The sequence below is a fragment of the Pimephales promelas genome, chromosome 8 (genome assembly GCF_988280905.1).
Source record: "Pimephales promelas chromosome 8, fPimPro1.hap1.1, whole genome shotgun sequence".
Lineage (NCBI taxonomy): Eukaryota > Metazoa > Chordata > Actinopteri > Cypriniformes > Leuciscidae > Pimephales > Pimephales promelas.
This window is the reverse complement of record NC_142776.1, coordinates 18,431,392-18,451,464: the sequence shown is the minus strand read 5'-3', so window position 1 is coordinate 18,451,464 and position 20,073 is coordinate 18,431,392. Positions and strand designations below refer to the sequence as shown.

The following is a 20,073-nucleotide window of genomic DNA, read 5'->3' as shown; positions in this document are numbered from 1 at the left end:
TTTACTTCGTTCAAGTAATAAAGTATTCTCGTGAGTGTATAATATGCCATTGAAAATACATACGGGTAAGGGGTTCTAATGTTGGTCGCCATGTTGCCCCTCCATCTTGAAAGTACATTAACCAAAGAGGGACATACCCGTTAATTCAAGCTTCGCCTTTCGCATTTATGTTTGAGTTAACACTAGGTCGAAGCCATGTTAATCTTGGACTACATTGGCCACCGTAGGAGTTAAAACGAAATCGGAATTGAGAGGAACAGAAACTAATATTCACTGTATGGTCATATACCGTTTCACTGCTAGATGGGGGTAAAAATCACACAGTGTAGCTTTAAATAAATGTTTATTGCTATTTTTAATGTCGTGTCTTACCATGATGGTTTTTAGTATTGTGTTATTGACACTGTAAACCTTCAATTTACTAGTATTTACCTTCACAACTTGTAGAAAGCTGCTTGTGGTGATCTTTGGTTCATCATGTGATTTTCTTATCACCACCTGTTTTTGGTGGCTGTCAGTGTATTATAGAGTTACAAATCAGATATTAGTATAGGTTGGTATATTAACATGACTATATCAGAAAAAAAAAGTACTGTACATTTGATTTAAATCTGTAAAATGTTGCTACGGTTTGTTTTTTTTACCATAAATTTCACAGATTTTTTAAATGTATTTTTAAGAAGAGTACGGAAGAGGATTAGGGCCAAGCAATAATAAAAAAAAAAAATAAAACCATCTCGAGATTAAAGTCATTATAATGCGAGATTAAACTCGTTAAATTTCGAGAAAAAAGTCAAAACACAATCTTGAGAATAAAGTCGAAATATAATCTTGAGAATAAACTCATTCAATATGAAGAAGTCATGTTTCGAGAAACTGTCTCCATGGTTACTTTTGTAAAAACCTTTGTACTGTATTGCTGCCACACTATCATTTTCGGTCCCCAATGTCTGCTAAAGTTGATAGTCTATAGTCTAAAGATTGTTGATAGTCTATAGATATAGTAGATATAGTTGAAAGTCTATAGACTATATAAGATAGGCTAAAGTCTAAAATATAGCTTGAGTGATCCATGTCTGCCATGTCCTCTATCAGTAGGCTATGCAATGAACACAGATCAAATGTGTTATTCTCTACATTTCATTTCTTTTCTTTTTTCAACTTTATTCTCGATATTTAATGAGTTTATTCTCAAGATTGTATTTTGACTTTTTTCTTGAAATTTAACAGGTTTTTTTCTCAAAACACAATGACTTTGTTCTCGATATTTAATTCGTTTATTTCTCAAGATTGTATTTCGACTTTTCTCTCGAAATTTAACGGGGTTTTATTCTCGAAACACAATGACTTTATTCTCGATATTTAATGAGTTTATTCTCAAGATTGTATTTCGACTTTTTCCTCGAAATTTAACGAGTTTAATCTCGCATTATAATGACTTTAATCTCGAGATGGTTTTATTTTTTATTATTGCTTGGCCCTATCCTCTTCCGTAGAAGAGGAATACTGCACACAAAACTGGACAACATTTAATAATCTCCCGTGAACAGGTATGATTCTCTCCTGAAAGCACATTAGAGGGCTTTGCAGAACTGACAATATTTACTAGAGTCTTATGCTGCATTAATTACCTTTTTGGAGCTTTCAATAGACACACAGACATTTCTTAAATGTTATTTACTTTAAAAATATCTTTGTTTGTGTTCTGAGGATTAATACAAAAAAAAGTTGTATGGGCTTGGAACTACATGAGGGTGAGTAAATAATGACCGAATTGTTATTGGTGTGTGGACTAAAACTTTTAAGTAGAGTTATAATAATTTAAATGAACAGGGCACGCAAACTCCCTCTTTACTTTCCGGCTCTGGTTAAATGGTCAGCACGAGGATATCAAGATGTCTGAGCAGGCCAGTTTTGCAAGTATGTTGACAGTACTCAGCAGTCAGCAGGAAGCTTTAGAGTGACCAATCTTCATGGCCATGGCCTTAAAAGGAGATCAGTGGTGCATCTCACTTCCTACATTAAATGTTTAATCTATTTACAGTAAAACACTATTACAGAACTGGAGTGTCATTGAAAGAAAAAGAACATGCGCGAGGACAAAAAGGTCATACAGCGAACGGGAAGGTTTTTTTTTTCTTGTCCTTTTTTGTAAAAGGGATCCATTTTCTGCTGTCTCTTTTAGGGCATTAAACTATCTTATTACTTTTTAAATTGTCGATTATGTCATATAATACAAGAGTGTAATGGAAACACTGTCGCAACAGTGATGCCTTGTTCTGGACGTTTAGTAATGATCAGATGATCTCTCAATAATGCACACCAAAAAAAAAAAACATATCACCTTTCAATAGAAAACATTATTTTTATGTTATGTTGGATGTGTTGATTTTATAACTTACATAGGTAAAAGGCTGCAGTGAATAAGCGTCATAATTCGTTATCTAAGGAAACTGGAGAAATAAGCACAAGTGCAACCCAATGCAAATCATTTCTCTGATGAAGACCTTGGTTGTTCCTCGACTGCTAGAAAGCACCATTATTGATCAGCTGACCTTTCAACTCATTTGGAGCTTTCAAGTGGCAGACACTGACCTCTTCACTGCCGTCACCTGACTAGTCACTGTGCTATCTGGTCTTGACTGCAATTCCTATGCAGACAGCATGTTTAAGTGTGTGTGAGAAAGTAAGAGTCAAAATATATTAGTAGTGTATATTTAAAGAGGAAGACAAAAATAAGATGCTTAAAGGTTCTCTAAGCGATGTGGGGCCAAAACATTTTTTGTCACATACATCAAACGTCTCCTCACTATCGGCTAGCTGCCTGTCCCCTAAACACACTGTAAAAAAAACGCGGTCTCTGTAGACACCACAGGCTCCACAAACGGCAACAAAAACAATCATGTCTCACCCGGACCACGAAACCTAACAAACAGTGTTCCAGCCAATCACTGGCAAGTAGGCATGGGCGGTATCCAAATTTTCACACCGTCAAACCTCCTCCCTATTTTACCGCGGTATCCGGTATTACCGCGTGACTAATTAAAAATTACGAGAGAAGGCTCAGATGGCATCACACATGATGACACGTTCAACCAGAGAGTGTCGGTTCCAATAATGCATCTAAAAGCTGTCAATCAACTATTAGAAAACAGGAGATGCACATTGTCTCACACCAGAGAATGTGAGCAGAGTGGTGATATTTCCTCAAGAGAGGGGAGCGCATTTATGGAGATCACGCGCCACGAGCTCTGTCCACTCGGCGCTGCGAGCTCTGTCCACTCAGCGCCGCGATCCGAGTGGAGCCGAGATAAAATTATTTATTAATAAACTAGTGTTTTCTATGTCAGTTGCTGCAAAGATAAAGATTGCATTGACGATGCAAACTGGCATCTTCACGGTAGTGAACGCGAATAAAGAGTAGCTTAATGCACACTTCATATGAATAAGCCTATAGCAGAGAGCAGCCCATTTCTTTTAGCTTGTAATTGTTTTGTTTAAAAGTATAGACATTTCAAGCTTACTATATATATACACTTCTCAGATCATTAAGACATGTATCTTATTTGCCGAGTTTCAGTTCATGTATGAATCGCGCTCCAGTCACGCGTCGGCGCGTGTCCTGATTACTATCTTTGCTTTTTATTTATTAATCCAGGCAATTCCTTGATGAAAACGAATAAATAAATGAAGATGCAATTTATTCAAAACGAAATTCGTTTTAAAAAAAGGCTTTGTACAAAACAAAACGTAATAAGTGGTCATAATCATGTCTGACTGACCCAACATGTGTTCTATGTCAGTTGCTGCAAAGATAAAGATTGCATTGATGACGCAAAGCATCTTCGCGGTAGTGAACGCGAATAAAGAGTAATGCTCACTTCATATGAATTAGCCTAAACATAAGCAGAGAGCAGCCCGTTTCTTTTAGATTGTTTGTTTTGTTTAAAAGTAGATATTTCAAGCTTACTATAGGCTATATATACACGTCTCAGATCTTGTTTCTTATATGCGAGGTTCAGTTCATGTATGAGTCGCGCTCCAGTCACGCGCCGGCGCGTGTCCTGATCACTATATTTGCTTTTTATTAATTAACCCAGGCAATTCGTTGATGAAAAAAAAATTAAAATGAAGATGCAATTTATTCAAAACGAAATTCGTTTTAAAGAAAGGATTTCTACAAAACAAAACGTAATAAGTGGTCATAATCATGTCTGACTGACCCATTCCAAATGTTTTCTGATATTGCGCATTTTATGATCTTATCTTATTCATCTCATGAAGTTCCCTTTTCATAAAATCAACATACATAGAAAAACATCATATTATTAAAGAAATATGAAAGGAATACGTTTTTTTTTTTCAAACCTAGCTTATATTTAAGCGTCACACGGTCTGGCCCGCTGTAGACTACATGCATGTGTGCGTACATGTGGTGGTGGGGCACAATTTTCAAATAATAATCGAATAATACCAGGTAATCTTTAAATATTATTTTTGCTTGAAATGCCCATCTCTGCCAAATTGCATAAGTCGTGTTCTTCTTCGAGACCAAATCACTTGCAATCTTTGCCCTCTCTCCCCCACTCTCTCGTCACCACACTGTCACGTCATGAGAACCAGATATAAGCATTTTAGCCATTAAATGAATTGTATTTAAAACATTGCATTTATATAGGAGACAAGGAATCCTTGTCTCCTATATAAATGCAATAAGTGCATTGTTTTTTTTTTCTGACGGTATGACGATATTGAAACTGATACCGTTGCTATTTTTAGATCCGGCGGTATACGATATTACCGTAATACCGCCCAAGCCTACTGGCAAGAAGTATTTGAGGGTGGGTCTGGGGGGTTAGTGCGCGTGCACATGAAGGGTGTGTGTGTGTGAAGGAGATAGAAGCATCAGAGGGAAGTTTGAAAAATGGCCGACACACGACCAAATAGACGTCGTTCTGAAGACCAAATTAAAGAGAAGAAGGAGTCGGATAAAGAACGTGCGAAGTTACGAATTTACATCGGTAGCAAAGCTTTTGAACGATGGCGAGAACTCCGGCGGCAGAAGGGCTTCCAGTCCGACGTCAGGTTGCTCTGTTTTTGCTGGACAGGTGGGTAACGTTAAATTGTTTTTTTTTTCTTCTAAATTGACGCTTTATGTTCGCCAAACCCACACAATGATATAATTAGCTAGAACTATGCACGTTCACAATTATTTCAGGAAGGACGGAAGGGAGGGGGAGGAGATGAGATGCGGCGGAGGGAGGGTCTAGCTAGCCTCCGATTTGTTTGAAAATATTCCGAACGTCAACAACACCCAGGATCGCTCAGAGAACCTTTAAAGCCACACATGCAGTAGCTGCAGGTTTGTAGTATCGCTGGAGGGCTTTTTGTTACATTTTCATGCATACATGTTTCTTTACAATTAATATCTTCATAAAACATTTATTCACAACATCTGATGATTTATTTGGCCATGGGGGGGGGGGTTGTTTGTTTTAGTGCTCGTTCACGGCGCCTGCACGCGAAGTCGGAGCTGAAGAACAAACCAGCGTCTATCAACCCTTTTCTATCAACAGACCAGATACATTTAACATGGAAGAGGCAATCCCCAAGAAGAGGAGGAGGAAAAGGGCGAGGGAATACCGTTGTTTTTCATCAAAGAAATTAATAATAATCGGGAAGGTTTTTGAATGGTCGAGAGAACTCAAAGAATAGAAAAGTTTTAAATCGGAGGCCGAGGTTGCACTGTTTCTTCTGGACAGGCGAGTAGTTTCTAATAATTACTTTTTTGTATGAGAACTGTCTGTGAAAATATAATTCTTTGAAAAATATGAGTGAAGCTCGACTAAACTTGGATAGCTCTAGCGAATATCAGATTGTAGGGATTTAGTGTGCGAGTTGTGTCTACTTTGATGTGTAGCCATAATATTGTAGCCTAGTATTAGCAATAACACTAGCCTACGTTCAGGACTAACTTTAGCCGAATAATAATAATAATAATAAGCTGTTATAATATTATTCCAGATAGCTGTTGTTACCATGAGTTTTCCCCATAATGTTACATCTGTAGCTATATGACTGATTCTGGTACGTTTCATCATACTGATGCTTCCAGTGAAGCACCAGCAAAACTAGCTGTATGATATGATATGACATGGCTTGACTGCATTTTATATACAACATTTTACAGTTCACAGCATGAGCCATCATTGAGGTAGACCGTCATACTGAAAATAGTGTGTTTTTGTCATTTTAAGCACGTCACAATGCACGAAACGGGAGGGAGGAGTGAGCTAACTTGGTTTGTTTGGGATTTCGCTTCAAACACAAACAGAAGTGACGTTACCCACAATCGCTGATACAACCTTTAAACACCAAGATCCCCCACACCTCTCAGTTATTTTACTACATATGATTTTTTTTGTCTTAAAATATGAGTCATGCCAAAAAGAAAAATTTCTCCTCTCAACAGTACCTGCTCATGTTTCTACAGTCTTCTATCGTATTGTTTTTTGCTCCCAAAAAATAAACTTTTCTAAACTCTATTAAATCGTTTGGCATGCCCACATCTTATATTTTCAGCAGACTTGGGTTTTCAAACTATTTTAATGAGCTCATTGTTTCTGCCTAAAATACATGATGATAGCTAACTGCATTATCTTAGAAATGTACATTTCCGACATATTGAAATTTGACATGTCACCTTACAGGTTAAAAACGGTATGTGAATAGCACTATACAAAAAAAATGTGGAGGAGTATATCAGGAGTCCCCAGACCTCAGTTTGAAAACCCTTGGTCTAAGCAGAATTTATAATATAGAACTTCAATCTAGTTTTTCAATCTAGTTTGTCAATCTGTCAAGGCAGATTTCAAATAGTGTTCACATAACGTTCTAGCATCACTTAATTTTAATTATTGGTCTACACACACGTGTCCGACAGATATTTTTGTTTGTTGTGTATCACACAATGGGCAATGTGCTTTTATTGCGCTGTATCACGTTTAAAAGTATAGTCGGAACACCAACTCTGAATAACCCCAGTGTTAAACAGAGTTCGTTTTATTCTGACATTACGAAACTGAACCAGATCAGATCAGTCCTGCGGTCTGATGTAGACCATGAAACCACCTGTAAAACCTTGGAGTGAAATTGTCTGGAGGAATAAATGTCCTCACAAGGTTATAAAAATACTAGAAGGGTCATATGTTTGCCAAGGAACACTGGGATATTCTCCGTAACCAAATGGAAAAACCACGGCAGAATCCAAACATTACTAAGTTTAGGCCATCAACCAGATCGAATAATCAAGGCCAAAAGGTCAATTGCCAGAGAAATGATCAGAGGCCAGCTACAACGCTGACAGACCTGCAGAGATCCTTGGATGAAATTGGGGAAACTATGTAGACGTCAACAATTCCTTCAACACTTCAATGATCCGGCCTCTCTTCATGAGAATGGCAATAAGAAAGCCAATTTCGAAAAAGACCGACATTACATCACGGCTAAAGTTTGCTAGAAGCCATGTGACAAAACTTTTAAGCCACTCCAAACCTTCTGGAAGAATTTTGTGGTCTGATTAGTCCAAGGTCGATTGACCTAAAGCAAAAAAGAATGTTTGGCGCAAACCAAACCAACATCAAAAATGGTTGTGGCAGCATCATGCTCTGGGGATGCTTTCGGACCACTTGGTGAGAAGCGGTTTGAGTCAGTCAGAGATCCACATTTAGGTAGAAGATACATTTTCCAGATCAACGATATTCAACAGCACACAGCTAAACTATAAAGGGATAGCTTGGAAAAAAGAAGGTAGTAGTTCTGGAATGACCCAGTCAGAGCCCAGACTTCAATCCAAACTATGGCATGACCAGGAAAGTGCATTGTGAAAATTCTAATTTGGTATAATTTAAAATTCCAATACACAAAGCTCATAGAAATACTGAAAACTCTTGAACACAGTACAACCATGAAGTCTTGACTTTAATCATTGCCCAGACTTTATTCATTTTTTACTATTTTTAATTAGAATTATTTTAAGTTTGCAAAGTTGTCTGTGATAATCATCCCCAAGATGAAATCACACTAAGAGCAATCAAATGTATTAAAGGGGTGGTAAAACACGATTTCACTTTTCTAACTTTAGCTAGTGTGTAATGTTGCTGTTTGAGCATAAACAACATCTGCAAAGTTGCAACGCTCAAAGTTCAAAGCAAAGGGATATCAGAAGATATCAGCTTTTAAAGAAATCCATTTCTAGGACTACAACAAATGGCCGGTAGGGACTACAAGACATTCCTCTAGGGTCACTATCACTAACCCCAATATTATATATATATATATATATATATATATATATATATATATATATATATACATATATATTTGTAATCAGCCCGTAATCAGCATCTATCAACACCATGGATTATAAGGTATGCTGCCCTGGCTAATTTACCGATATATTGCAATGGCTAATGTAATTTATACTCTAAATGAGCTTACTTGATTTGTTAGTGTTCCGCCATCACTCTTCCTTACTGCGCAAACTTCAGGCTTTCAACTTTGACACTCGAATTAACGAGGATAATAAGAGTAAAGAGTTAAATAGAATAATCAAATGTGTTACTAAACTATAAATGAGCAATAACCAGTTAGCATTCTAACCTAAATTCAAGGTTGGGATAAAAATGGAGTCAGATAAAAGTTTAATTGGAATTAAATTACTTTGCCATGCTGAAAAGATGCTAACATGCTAACAGACAGTAAACCATCACCCATTTATCAGAAACTGTCATTGGACCGATTGGACAGGCCTTACATAAGTAATACAATATCACCAAAACCAATACCAATCTATATGAAAAAACTCCATATAAAAGTTTTATTTCCTACTAACTGATTGTGTAGTCTAAAAACATAACAAAAGTCAATGGGAACCTAAACTGTTGGTTACCAACATTCTTAAAAATATATTTTAGTGTTTCACAGAGAAGAAAAAAAGTATTGGACATGAGGGTAATAAATGAGTTGTGAATTTTCGAAAATCCCTTTAATCAGATGAATTAATCAGAAATGAATCATGAATGTGTTGCATTTAGTGTTACTGAAGGGCAAAACATGTTTGAATAAAAGTATCAGCATGAATGTTTTCTGAAGACACTGGACTGTGCTTTATAAACTCTTTTTATATAAAGTGCATCAGGAGCACAAAGTTACAGTATTTTAGAAGGAACACACTCTTCAGTCTCCTTCTAGAGGACTCTGCTCTAGAAGACCTTCAGTGACAGCTCTTTACGGCTGCTTTCCAGAGGAAAGCAGGACTTTAATACGCACATGGGAGAGACGCTATATCTGACTGCTTGAAAAAGACTCTTGCAGATGAAATCTGCGGGAGAGGTTTGTTGGACTGTACATTAGTACAGCACCGTAACTCTATCAGTTCTCCAATGCAAGACCATGCTATCTGTCACCGCTCTTAAAATTATTTTCTAGGAAACTGATGCTGCACGCTTTAGCAAAAGAGGGGAGAAAAATGTGAGTCCAGTTCAAATAATTCATTCTCACTCCTATGTTTAGTTGGGGAAAGCATGAAGCAGACAAAATCAATCACACTGAGCCCTGAATAACGGTGAGAAGCAGCCAAGAGCCTCCAATTCCCAGCATTAGTCTCCACCAGAAGGTCACAATAACGATGAACCTTAGGTTTGTTTAGGCTATGTTAAATAACTAATCTCGGGAAGCACTTATAAAAGTTTCAATCACTCTTTCCATTAATTAATGTGCTCATCTCTATTCAATAAAACACCAATTGTGACCTTTAGACTCTTTAGTCTTAAGTTTACAAGGAGCCAGTTGTTGAACAGACAGGAAAGACTAGTAACACTGAAAGTGGTCCATAGCAATTACGCTGCCCCCTGAAAAACTATTGTGGGCAACCTTCACTGTGCCAACAAAAGCAACATGGAGGAGGTGAACTTGCATCAGGATTTCATTTTTTTAGACAGAAGATGCACGGTCACAGAACTGACTTCAACTGAAATGTGTATCCATTAGATTTTGCATGTAAGATTGTGTATCAGCTGGTTCACATACCTGTCAATATTGTGATGGCTGCTCTTCGAAATTGTTATAATTGCAATAAGACAAGATAACATGAAATCTTAGTCGATATCTGAGTAAGACCTAAAAAGACATTCGCACTGTCTCACATGATGCTTCATCTCTTGCTACAAAGCAGTTGGACAGAATGCAGAATTTAGGAATATTAAATCTCCAGTCCGTAACCCTTTTTATTTTTCAGAAAAATCGTGTTTTTGTCACTACAGTACACTACAATGAATCACTACAGTACACCTACAATTAGTGTTTATATTTAGACTATTTTAGACTGGCACAGGTTGTACCGCCCCGCGTAACTCATCATAGACATTAACAGAGAGAATTAACTCCGGCTACAATGTTCTTCTGTGAGACACAAAGTTGTTACGCTAGAGTGCCAAGTAACATCACTAAGTGCTTTAAATGAACGACTGCAGCTTTGGTTTATCGGGCTTTTTTTAATAGCTGTAACCCTGACAATTCATACTAAAGTAGCACTCTTTATTGAATGTCAGTGTGCCTGATCACTTTGAGAAAATATCATATATCAGCCAAATGATCTTGTGGATAAAATATCTCACTTAAAAAAATGACAATTATATATAGATTTTCCACACTCTAATCTGTCTCACTTTACCAGCTAGGCCAGACGGATTGAAGAACAGTGTGGGAAAAGTTAAAAGCAGCCGCAACCTTCAGATGAAGACACAGACTACTGATCTGAGATCAGTCTCCTCAATGTGACTTCGACTACATCATCCACTGCGCAATTCCTCCACGTTCTAACATTCGAACTGAAATAGATTCGCACAGTTATGAGATGTCTCTGTGCAAAGGACACAGGTCTTATATTTAGTTGCCCAGCAAAAACGCGATAGACAGACCAGGTGAGAGGGGGTTTCCAAGCACCTTGTTCCACATTTGCCACTTTAACGCAGTCTTAAAAAATGGCTAATTTTAGAGCCAATGACTTCACGTGTAGTGTAGCAAGAGAGCGGCTTGACAAAGTAAAACCAACCTGACCGCAAATTAGATGTTATTCACAGTAAAAGATCTGAATGTTCAGCCAGAGCTGTCACATATAGGCTACTCCGCTTTTCACTTACCATTCTGTTCTTCTAACTCATTGCCGATTTCCTGACCCATCTGTTTTTGCCTACTTATGACTGCAGCCAGAGCATCCAGGCCAGCATCCTGAGCTAAAGACACATAGAGAATATGGACATATTCAGTCAGAACTGTACAAAAGAAAGACAAAAAAAAAAACACAAACACAAAAAAAAATCTGATATTTTATGTTTCTGTGCTTTAATTTATCCAATAAATTATCATACGTTGACGGAAAAGAAAAATCTTATCTTATAGAAAGGTACATAAATTCCATCTGTGGCATTTAAAGGACATATAGTGTGATCTGATGTCATTTTTGACAGAGGTCGCTGCCACAGTGAGCCACGAGGTACTTTAGCTGTAACCTTGAGGCTAAAAGTATAACTTGGGTAGACAAAACGGCTCCTGCTTTTTCTTAAAACTCCTACCAGTTGCTATTCTCAAATGCGTAGCAGATCTCGTAATGGGGCGTAAATTAAGAAAATACTTCTCAAAATGCCTCATCTCATCAGAATATAGATGATTATCTGGACAGCAGAGAGAGGTGGCCAGATAATTGTCAGCTAGAAGCAATGTCAAGCACCCAATCAGTTGTAAGACTGAAAGACTAGAAAAGTGATCTCATATGCAACATACCTTCGATAATCTGCTGTTGTTGGTGTTTGATTTCTCCAAAGCCGAGTCCTCTGGTCTCCTCAGACTCATTAATCAGCCACGGGTTCACTGCCGGTCCCGACCCCCCATTTCCTCCTGTCATCAGACTTGACCTGTAGAAGATGGCAAAAAAAAACAACAAAAAAAAAACAACAACATTGTAACATGTCTGTTTATTAAGCAGGTGCTTCTACGTAAATACTTTATTTTTTTGGAAATCTAAGACAAATGTATAGTAATAATATTCATTAAACAATGAACTGGATCCCAAACAAATAATACAAATGATGTTAGGAAAACAAATACACAGTATAATATATGTTCCTGTTTAGTTTGACCTAGTTTCCCATGTTCCCACGTCTTATTGGTTGTCATAGTTACTGATTTGATTTTCCTGGTTATTAAACCCCTTTACCTGTGTGGCATCTAGTTTCCTATGCTTGCTCTGTGTATTTAATGCCCCATTCCAGACAACATGTAACCCGTGCTTTTCCAACCTTATACCTGTGAAAGTGCACTGGAACGGCAGTCAAACCAGTCACTTCCCACCCGTGAACTCATACTAGATCAATGTACTCCCAGTTACGAGCTCTGACGTCATATAGCCCGCGAAACCATACAAAACAACAATGGCAGCCCCTGCGGATGCAGGCGGTACACGGTGAGAATTTACTTTAGGACAAAGTCCATGTAAAGGCAATTCTACAAAAAAGTTCTAAACACATTATAAATGTTACATATGTATTGCTAAAACATATTACAAAGACTGTGAACTGTGAAGTACTGAAATGTGGAGTTAGACCGTTAAACAGTTTTTCACCATTGCAATTTTACGGATTGTTTGGGCGGGGCTAAAGGCCATTGCACACCGAGCACGAAATATTCGTATGCGTATTTTCGTGTTCGTCAGCCTAAAAATTCGTCACGCATAGAAACCTTGCACACCGAGTCCGTTGCGTATTTCTTAAACCTTTGCGGGAAAAAACGCAAAAAATACCAAATGGATTCGTCAAGCAGTGAGGATGATTTTTGCCCTCTCTCTTATTGAAAAGAGAAGAAAGAGAAAATATTACGTCCATCCAATCCTGAAATTGCGCCGAGAGGAAGGAGAGTTCAAGGAGCGATTCAAAATTTACCTCAGAATGTCAGTGGGACAGTTTGATGCTTTGCTAGCGATTCTGGAGCCACATATTAAAAACAAGACCACCAATTTCCGTGAACCAATCGATTCTGAACGGAGACTGGCAGTGTGTCTGGTATGGACCAGGTATGGACACACACACGGACAAACACACACCCGCGCGCGGCCCGTTGGAAGCGCTGGGCAGACAGAACAGCTAGGCTGTTATTGTGTATATTGTGCCCAAATAATACATTAGTTATCGAATAGGCTGCTCAATCACACCTTATTCGATCCTAAATTTCAATCTGATTGAAAGGGGAGGTTTATTAATTTCATAATCCAATATAGAGAAGAGAACATAAACACTTCTTGATCGAATTGAAAACCGAAACTGAAAGCACGGCGCATCTGTGCAATGATTTGAGGACGAGCTCCCCCCGGCCCTGAATTGTCAAAAGACCTCTCAAAATGCTGGCTCTGGATGCGAAAAACGCAGAAAATCGAACCCGATCCGATTAATTTTATGACGGACGAAAGTTTCGGAGGCGGTGTGCAAGCGTGACTGACATAACGAGAGGTCGAATTTTTTTTTTAATGTGCGAAAATTTCGGATGCGAATTTCGGACTCGGTGTGCAATGGCCTTAAACCAGGGCTCGATGACGCACTGGAGCCCATGAGCTCCTGGACACGCCCCTATTTGATGACGCACAGAGTCTGATCTCTCAACACACAATAACACTCCCCGAGCACATTCGCATTCACCGCTCAATCGCGAGTGACTGTCAGTACAAGCTGAGCCTACAGTTTTCTAGCTATGCCTTCGACACAGAAATGCATAGGCTACTACCTGGATGTGATCATGTACAAAACAGATCGGTATCTTCATTTAAATTCAATGAAAACGATCACATCAAGAAGAGGTTTTTAGAGAGCCAACCCTGATGAAGAGCTGAGGATCACTGCCAACACCCGCCTCTGAAGTGATCATTTTACACTGGATAGTTTTATAAACTTTCCTCAGAGACAACTAGGATTCACTGATAATCCACTGTTGGTGAACGGGGCCGAAACGACTATCTCCCGCCTCAGCGTTCATCCTCCCGTCCCGAAAGCATTTTCACCTAATATCACCGTCGTCACCGTGGTTTCAGCGCAGCCAGCAGACACGCCCCCAGCGTTTGAGAACAGAGATAACTGCTCATTTTTTCAAGATTTTGATAGCTTATTTTATATACTTTCCGGCTTTTTTTATCATTCAAATTTGGCTGGGTGGCTAATAACACATTTTTCTGTGGCGTGACAAACTCAGAACACATACTTAATTTTGACTTTACAGGGACTTTAACTAGTTTTCAGTCCATTGAGTCCAAGGATGAATTAATACCAAATACATTTCCAAATAAAGTAAACTAAAAGTTATAACAGCTTATCTTGCCTTATGCACTGCTTTTCCTCCTCCGTTTCCCTCAAATAAACAAGGAGTAAGCAGCTTTGGCGACAGAAATCATTACAAATGCGCATCAGCCCCGTACGGTCCACCATGCTGGTTTGTTTACATCTAGCTACCACAATTCCTTTCGCTCAGGTAGTGACTGGCCTGGAAAGCTACAAAGTTGTGAGTTGTGGTTTGAAGTTGTGATTTACGTGATCAAAAATCTGCCTGGAACGCAGCATAAGCCCTCAGTTTGAGTTAATCAAACTGCTAATTCTGCCCTTCTGCTAATGTTTGGTTAAAGAGGTTGGTTTTTGCTCCCTATGACATTCTCCTATGAATTACTGTTTTTTGATTTTTTCATTAAAGACTATTCTTCGAGTTCTTGTTCTACATCTAGTTTTGAGACAATAGCTTCTGGTTGAAAGCCAAAAAACTTCTAGCTCAATATACACTTCCATGAAAAAGTTTGGGGTCAGTGAGATTTCTTTTAATGTTTTTTTGGAAAAAAAAGTTTCAACAAGGCTGTATTTATTTGATCAAAATATAGTAAAACAGTAATATTGTGCAATTGTATTGCAATTTAAAATACTTGTTTTATATTTTAATATATTTAATTTATAAAATCTGATTTATTCCTTTGATGGCAATGCTGACTTTTCAGGAGTCATTAATCTAGTCTTCAGAGTCACCTTCAGAAATTTGAAATGTATGGAATTTTTCAGGAAACAACAAACAGTGCACTATATTATTTTGCAGAGGAATAATATTGCCTAACAACAGCTCTTAGGGCTTGTTTATACTGGGTCACTTCATGCATTTTCTCTGATCAGTATGTATAAAGCCGCTCAGATATTTTTTAAGTGCGTCAAAATTCCTCTAATGAAGTAATTTTACTCTTATTCCTAGACTTAATAATAAGTGTGATTCATAAATGTTCCTAAGTGTCAAGACTAAGTCTCAGCTCCTAAATTATTTAAGGCCGCACTATTTAACGCACATGAGGAAAATATATTATATATATATATATATATATATACTGTATATATATATATATATATATATATATATATATATATATATATATATATTCTTTTTTTAAATAACGAGGCAAGAACAAACTTACTTAAAGTATTTATCTGACAAAATTATTTGGCAAAAAAGTAAAAATACAGCTACAGGTTTTAGTAAAAAAAAAAAAAAAAAAAAAAAAAAAAAAAAAAAACATTACAGACCTCCAAATGAAAAACCATTGTAATAAGTTATTAAGATTTAATTGGTCCTCTCTTGTTTTTGCTTGTTTTCTTAATTTCTTAGTATGACAGCCTGGCCAAAAATTATGTTACACAATTTGAAATGTTTCATTGACTTATCACAAATAAAACAATCGACTCCAAGCACAAGTACACAATATGCTGCCAACAACATCTTTAAGACATTATTTATAATATTTAAAATAGGGGTGATCTTCCATGCAGCAAAATCAAACCATTTATAAGAATTTTGGCCTTCCGTGGAGTTGTTGGAGCTGTTGGAATGTATGTTTGCATCATTGTTCCATGAAAATGAGGGGACATGTGAAGAGTTCAGATGCAAAAGCCTCTAAATGCCATTTGAAATTTTCTTCTTAAATGATGATTTTTATCAAACTTGTATATTTAAGTTCAGTAATTTCACTTAAATAACAATTAATAGGTAATCATCATTGCCATTTAAGTGAAATTACTGAACTTAAATATACAAGCTTGATAAAAATGATCATTCTAGAAGAAAATTTCAAATGGCACTTAGAGGCTTTTGCATCTGAACTCTTCATGTATCAATAAAAAAGGATTCCTACTTTGTGATGATTTTGCACAATGCAAAGCAATTTTATAAAAATAAATTTAAATATTAAAGTTTCAGTGTCTTAAATAAATCATTTTATTACAATTGGATTAAATGATTCCAGACAAAACTGGGCAAGTGTAAATACATCTGGTTGGAACAAATTTCCATTCTAACAAACCAGATAGCTAACCGGATTAGTAAGAACGCTTGTAGTGACCAGGTGTAAACAGGCCCTTATATGTGGTCAAAACTAATGTAACACACAGTCTCTTCTAGATCAATGTTTCAAAAAAACAAAAATGTATGTATGCATTTATGCATACAGCAGTCATCGCTGTAATACACAAAGTCAACTTTCTCATTACATACACACACAGTAACTAGATTACAGTGCAATATTATAGTTATTCCACATGCACTGTCAATCAACAGCTATGTGCACACATCAGATGGACACACATCATCTACTTTACAAATGTAAATAAACTTTGAGGCATGTCCGTGAGTTGTTCAAGAGCCAGGCTCTTTCTACCAAACTCACATCTGTAGCACTCATGTGCGTTCAGAATAAATAACCTTTCTATTTTTTACCTCTAAAATAGCAAACAACATCCCCTACTTTGGACCTTGTAAGATCAGAGAACCTCTGTTTATTTGTTCATATGGGTTCCACTTTGTTGGGCCCGAAGAGTGAGTTTTCATGCCCTACGTTACAAGGACACAAAGCATATGAACTGCCTCTGGCTTTTATACAAGCTTTCAAAGCAGCGTGCCAAACCGAGAAGTGGCCTGTTATCCTGTGGAGACACTGCGTTGTGCTTTTGCACTTTTCTTTGATTAATGTATGAAACCTGTTCCCCCTGAGGCTCCTGGACAGCTCGCAGAGAGAGAAGTGAAGTTTAAAGGCTCTTCTGGAAAAGCTATCAGCGCTCAGCATCGTGCAGAGTTATGAGCTGGTCACTAGTTTGCACGGGTGTTCAACATACTGAAGGTTCAGAGGCTTTATCGAAAGTCGAATCAAGCTAATCCATCCATTGCATTAATTACAAATCAATTTTGATGTATGGATCATAGTACAACTATCCCGACATCATAATGAAGAACAAAGCTTCATTAAAAGAATTATATTCTTCAAAAAGAAAACTACTATATTAAGTAGTTTGGGATACAATTTTATTATTCACTGCTTGCTTAATATTTGAAATGACTCAAAATATTATTTGATTTAAAATATCAAATAATTTCACTTTTTTTTATAGACCGGTAACAAAGAAAGGTTAGTTTAGATTGTAAATTATCACATGGTGCAACCCCCCCTCCCAATATTATACAAATATTGCAGAATTAATATTCTACAATATGTGTATAAAACATTTTTAACTTGAAGATATATATGTTAAACTTTTTGAATATAATGATTAAGGTATAAGTATATAGACAGACATTGATGGTAACATTATCACATTATATTTTTACTACAGTCATTAAATAGTAACTGTAGTTGAAAATGCTATAAACATTTGCCAAAACTATGACTCCAACATAAATACAAAGAGTACATTTCTAAGAACTTGACACATGCGTTTCAAATTAATATTTTTCCTATTTTTTTATCGTGCACAGTCTTATATGTCATCGACCCCATCTAACCATTTTTATACAGAGGATTTTTTTTTATATTTCCTTTCAGGAATATGCATTTGCTTAAACAGGTTTAAGGTGAAACTGCATATAAAAAAAAAGTTATTTGACTAAAACTCAAATGACTTCCTCTCACTATGAGCGCTAGTTTTTGACAATTGCCCTTCTCTTTCAGTTAGTTCAGCATCAGTGGAGGTTCATTTAAGTTCAGAGAGGTCGCTAACCTCTGAAGAGTCTTCAGCTGGATCCGTTCCCCTCATTCTCATCCTTCCTCACAACAAGGAAGTTTACATCTCACACGCTTGGTGAGCTAGACCTCTTTCTTCCCCATTCATCCAAACATACCAAGCCAGTCCAGGCCAAGTCCAAGCCTATATTAATCCTCTGGCCAGCGAGACAAGTGGTCAGTGGCGGATACTAATCTTTCTGACATGTTTGGCAACTCGTAGCTTGCGGCAGCCCCTCTCTACTTCCTCCGCTCCATCTCAGCGGTGTGAGGATTAACGCTTATCCAATTAACCTCCCGCAGAGCCCGCAGACTTAATCAGACGAGGAATCACACTGGAGCGAGACATGGAGACAGACCTCGTCTCTTAGAGGCCCTATTTAACTAATTACAACTTTGTGCATTACGATCAAATATAAAAGAGAGGAAATTGGGGGAGGAGGGTTGGGGCACTGGGTCGGGAACTCTGAATCTTCAAATGAGCGGTATGTCATTTTGTGCTTGATTAGAGGTTAATCTTCCACAAAGGTATTGTTTCGCGAATGCCATAAGCCTGGTCTTATCCCGATGGAAAAAAGTTAAATGCTATTTCAGCCTATTGAAGCAAAACTAACACCCCCACTGGCAGACAAAGACCACACAGTAAGATGAATCCAGGCCCTAAAAAAATCCTGCCAGGCTAACACCCTCATAAAAAGTATTATTCTTTATTATTAAAAACTTGATCAAATGACTGTAATTTATTAGTGTTCTTTCAGCTAAATGTGTACACGGCGTAGCAATGCGGCATGAACGGCACCTATGAAGATAAAAGTTCAGCCCTCCCATGTTAAGGAATTAGAGGATTAACACCACAAAGATGGGTAGGGAAAAAAAAGGATCAGGCCTATAAATGACATCTCAAATTCCCCTAATTTTATTAATCAGAGATGCTAACTAAATACCTCTTCTCAGCCTGTACCACCCACTAAATCAAAAGGGCCAATCTTTTAGAACCGACCGAGATAAAGCCTTTATATTAGCCTGTATCAATGTTATAGTATTACACACTATATAGTCAAAAGTTTTGGGACGTCTGCCTTTACATGCACATGAACTTTAACGACATCCCATTCTTAATCTGTAGGGTTTCATATGGAGTTGGCCCAACCTTTGCAGCTCTTTTGTTTATGGGGATTTATGACCATTCTTCTAGAAGCGCATCTGTGAGGTCAGACACTGATGTTGGACGAGAAGGCCTGGCTCGCAGTCTCCACGCTAATTCATCCCAAAAGGTATTCTATCGGGTTAAGGTCAGGACTCTGCACAGGCCAATCAAGTTCCTCCACACCAAACTCGCTCATCCATGGTTTTATGGTCCTTGCTTTGTGCACTGATGCACAGTCATGTTGGAACAGGAAGGGGCTATCACCAAACTTTTCCCACAAAGTTGGGAGCATAACATTTTCCAAAATGTCTTGATATGCTGAAGCATTAAGTATCCTTTCACTGGAACTAAGGGGCCAAGCCCAACCCTTGAAAAACAACCCCACACCATAATCCCCCCTCCACCAAAATTTACACTTGGCACAATGCAGTCAGTCAAGTTCCGTTCCTCTGGCAACCGCCAAACCCAGACTCGTCCATTGGATTGCCAGAGAGAGAAGCGTAATTCGTCACTCCAGAAAAGATGTCTCCACTGCTCTAGAGTCCATGTTTTAGTAATAAGGAAATTTCAAAAATGAACTTGCACAGGTGGCAACCTATCACTGTGCCACTCTTGAATTCACTGTGCTCCTGACAGCGACCCATTCTTTTCACAAATGTTTGTAGAAGCAGTCTGTATGCCTAAGTGCTTTACTGAGGCCATGGAAGTGATTGGAACACTTGAATTCAATGATTTGGAGGAGTATCCCGATACTTTTGAATATATGAATATTTAGTTTTTTGTTTTACCCTCACCCTCATGTCATTCCAAATCT

At 37.7% G+C, this 20,073-nt stretch overlaps 1 protein-coding gene across 3 annotated transcripts in view; it reads right to left on the bottom strand.

Annotated features, from left to right (window-relative positions):
* stx8 (syntaxin 8) overlaps positions 1 to 20,073 on the bottom strand; it is a 96,099-nt gene that overhangs the window by 55,950 nt on the left and 20,076 nt on the right. For all 3 annotated transcript variants that reach the window (XM_039691557.2, XM_039691556.2, XM_039691558.2), the window contains 2 exons: positions 11,842 to 11,972; positions 11,202 to 11,294 (listed from right to left, as the gene is read on the bottom strand). In XM_039691557.2, the coding sequence (XP_039547491.2) occupies positions 11,202 to 11,294; positions 11,842 to 11,972 (224 nt within the window). The remainder of the gene's footprint in view (positions 1 to 11,201; positions 11,295 to 11,841; positions 11,973 to 20,073) is intronic.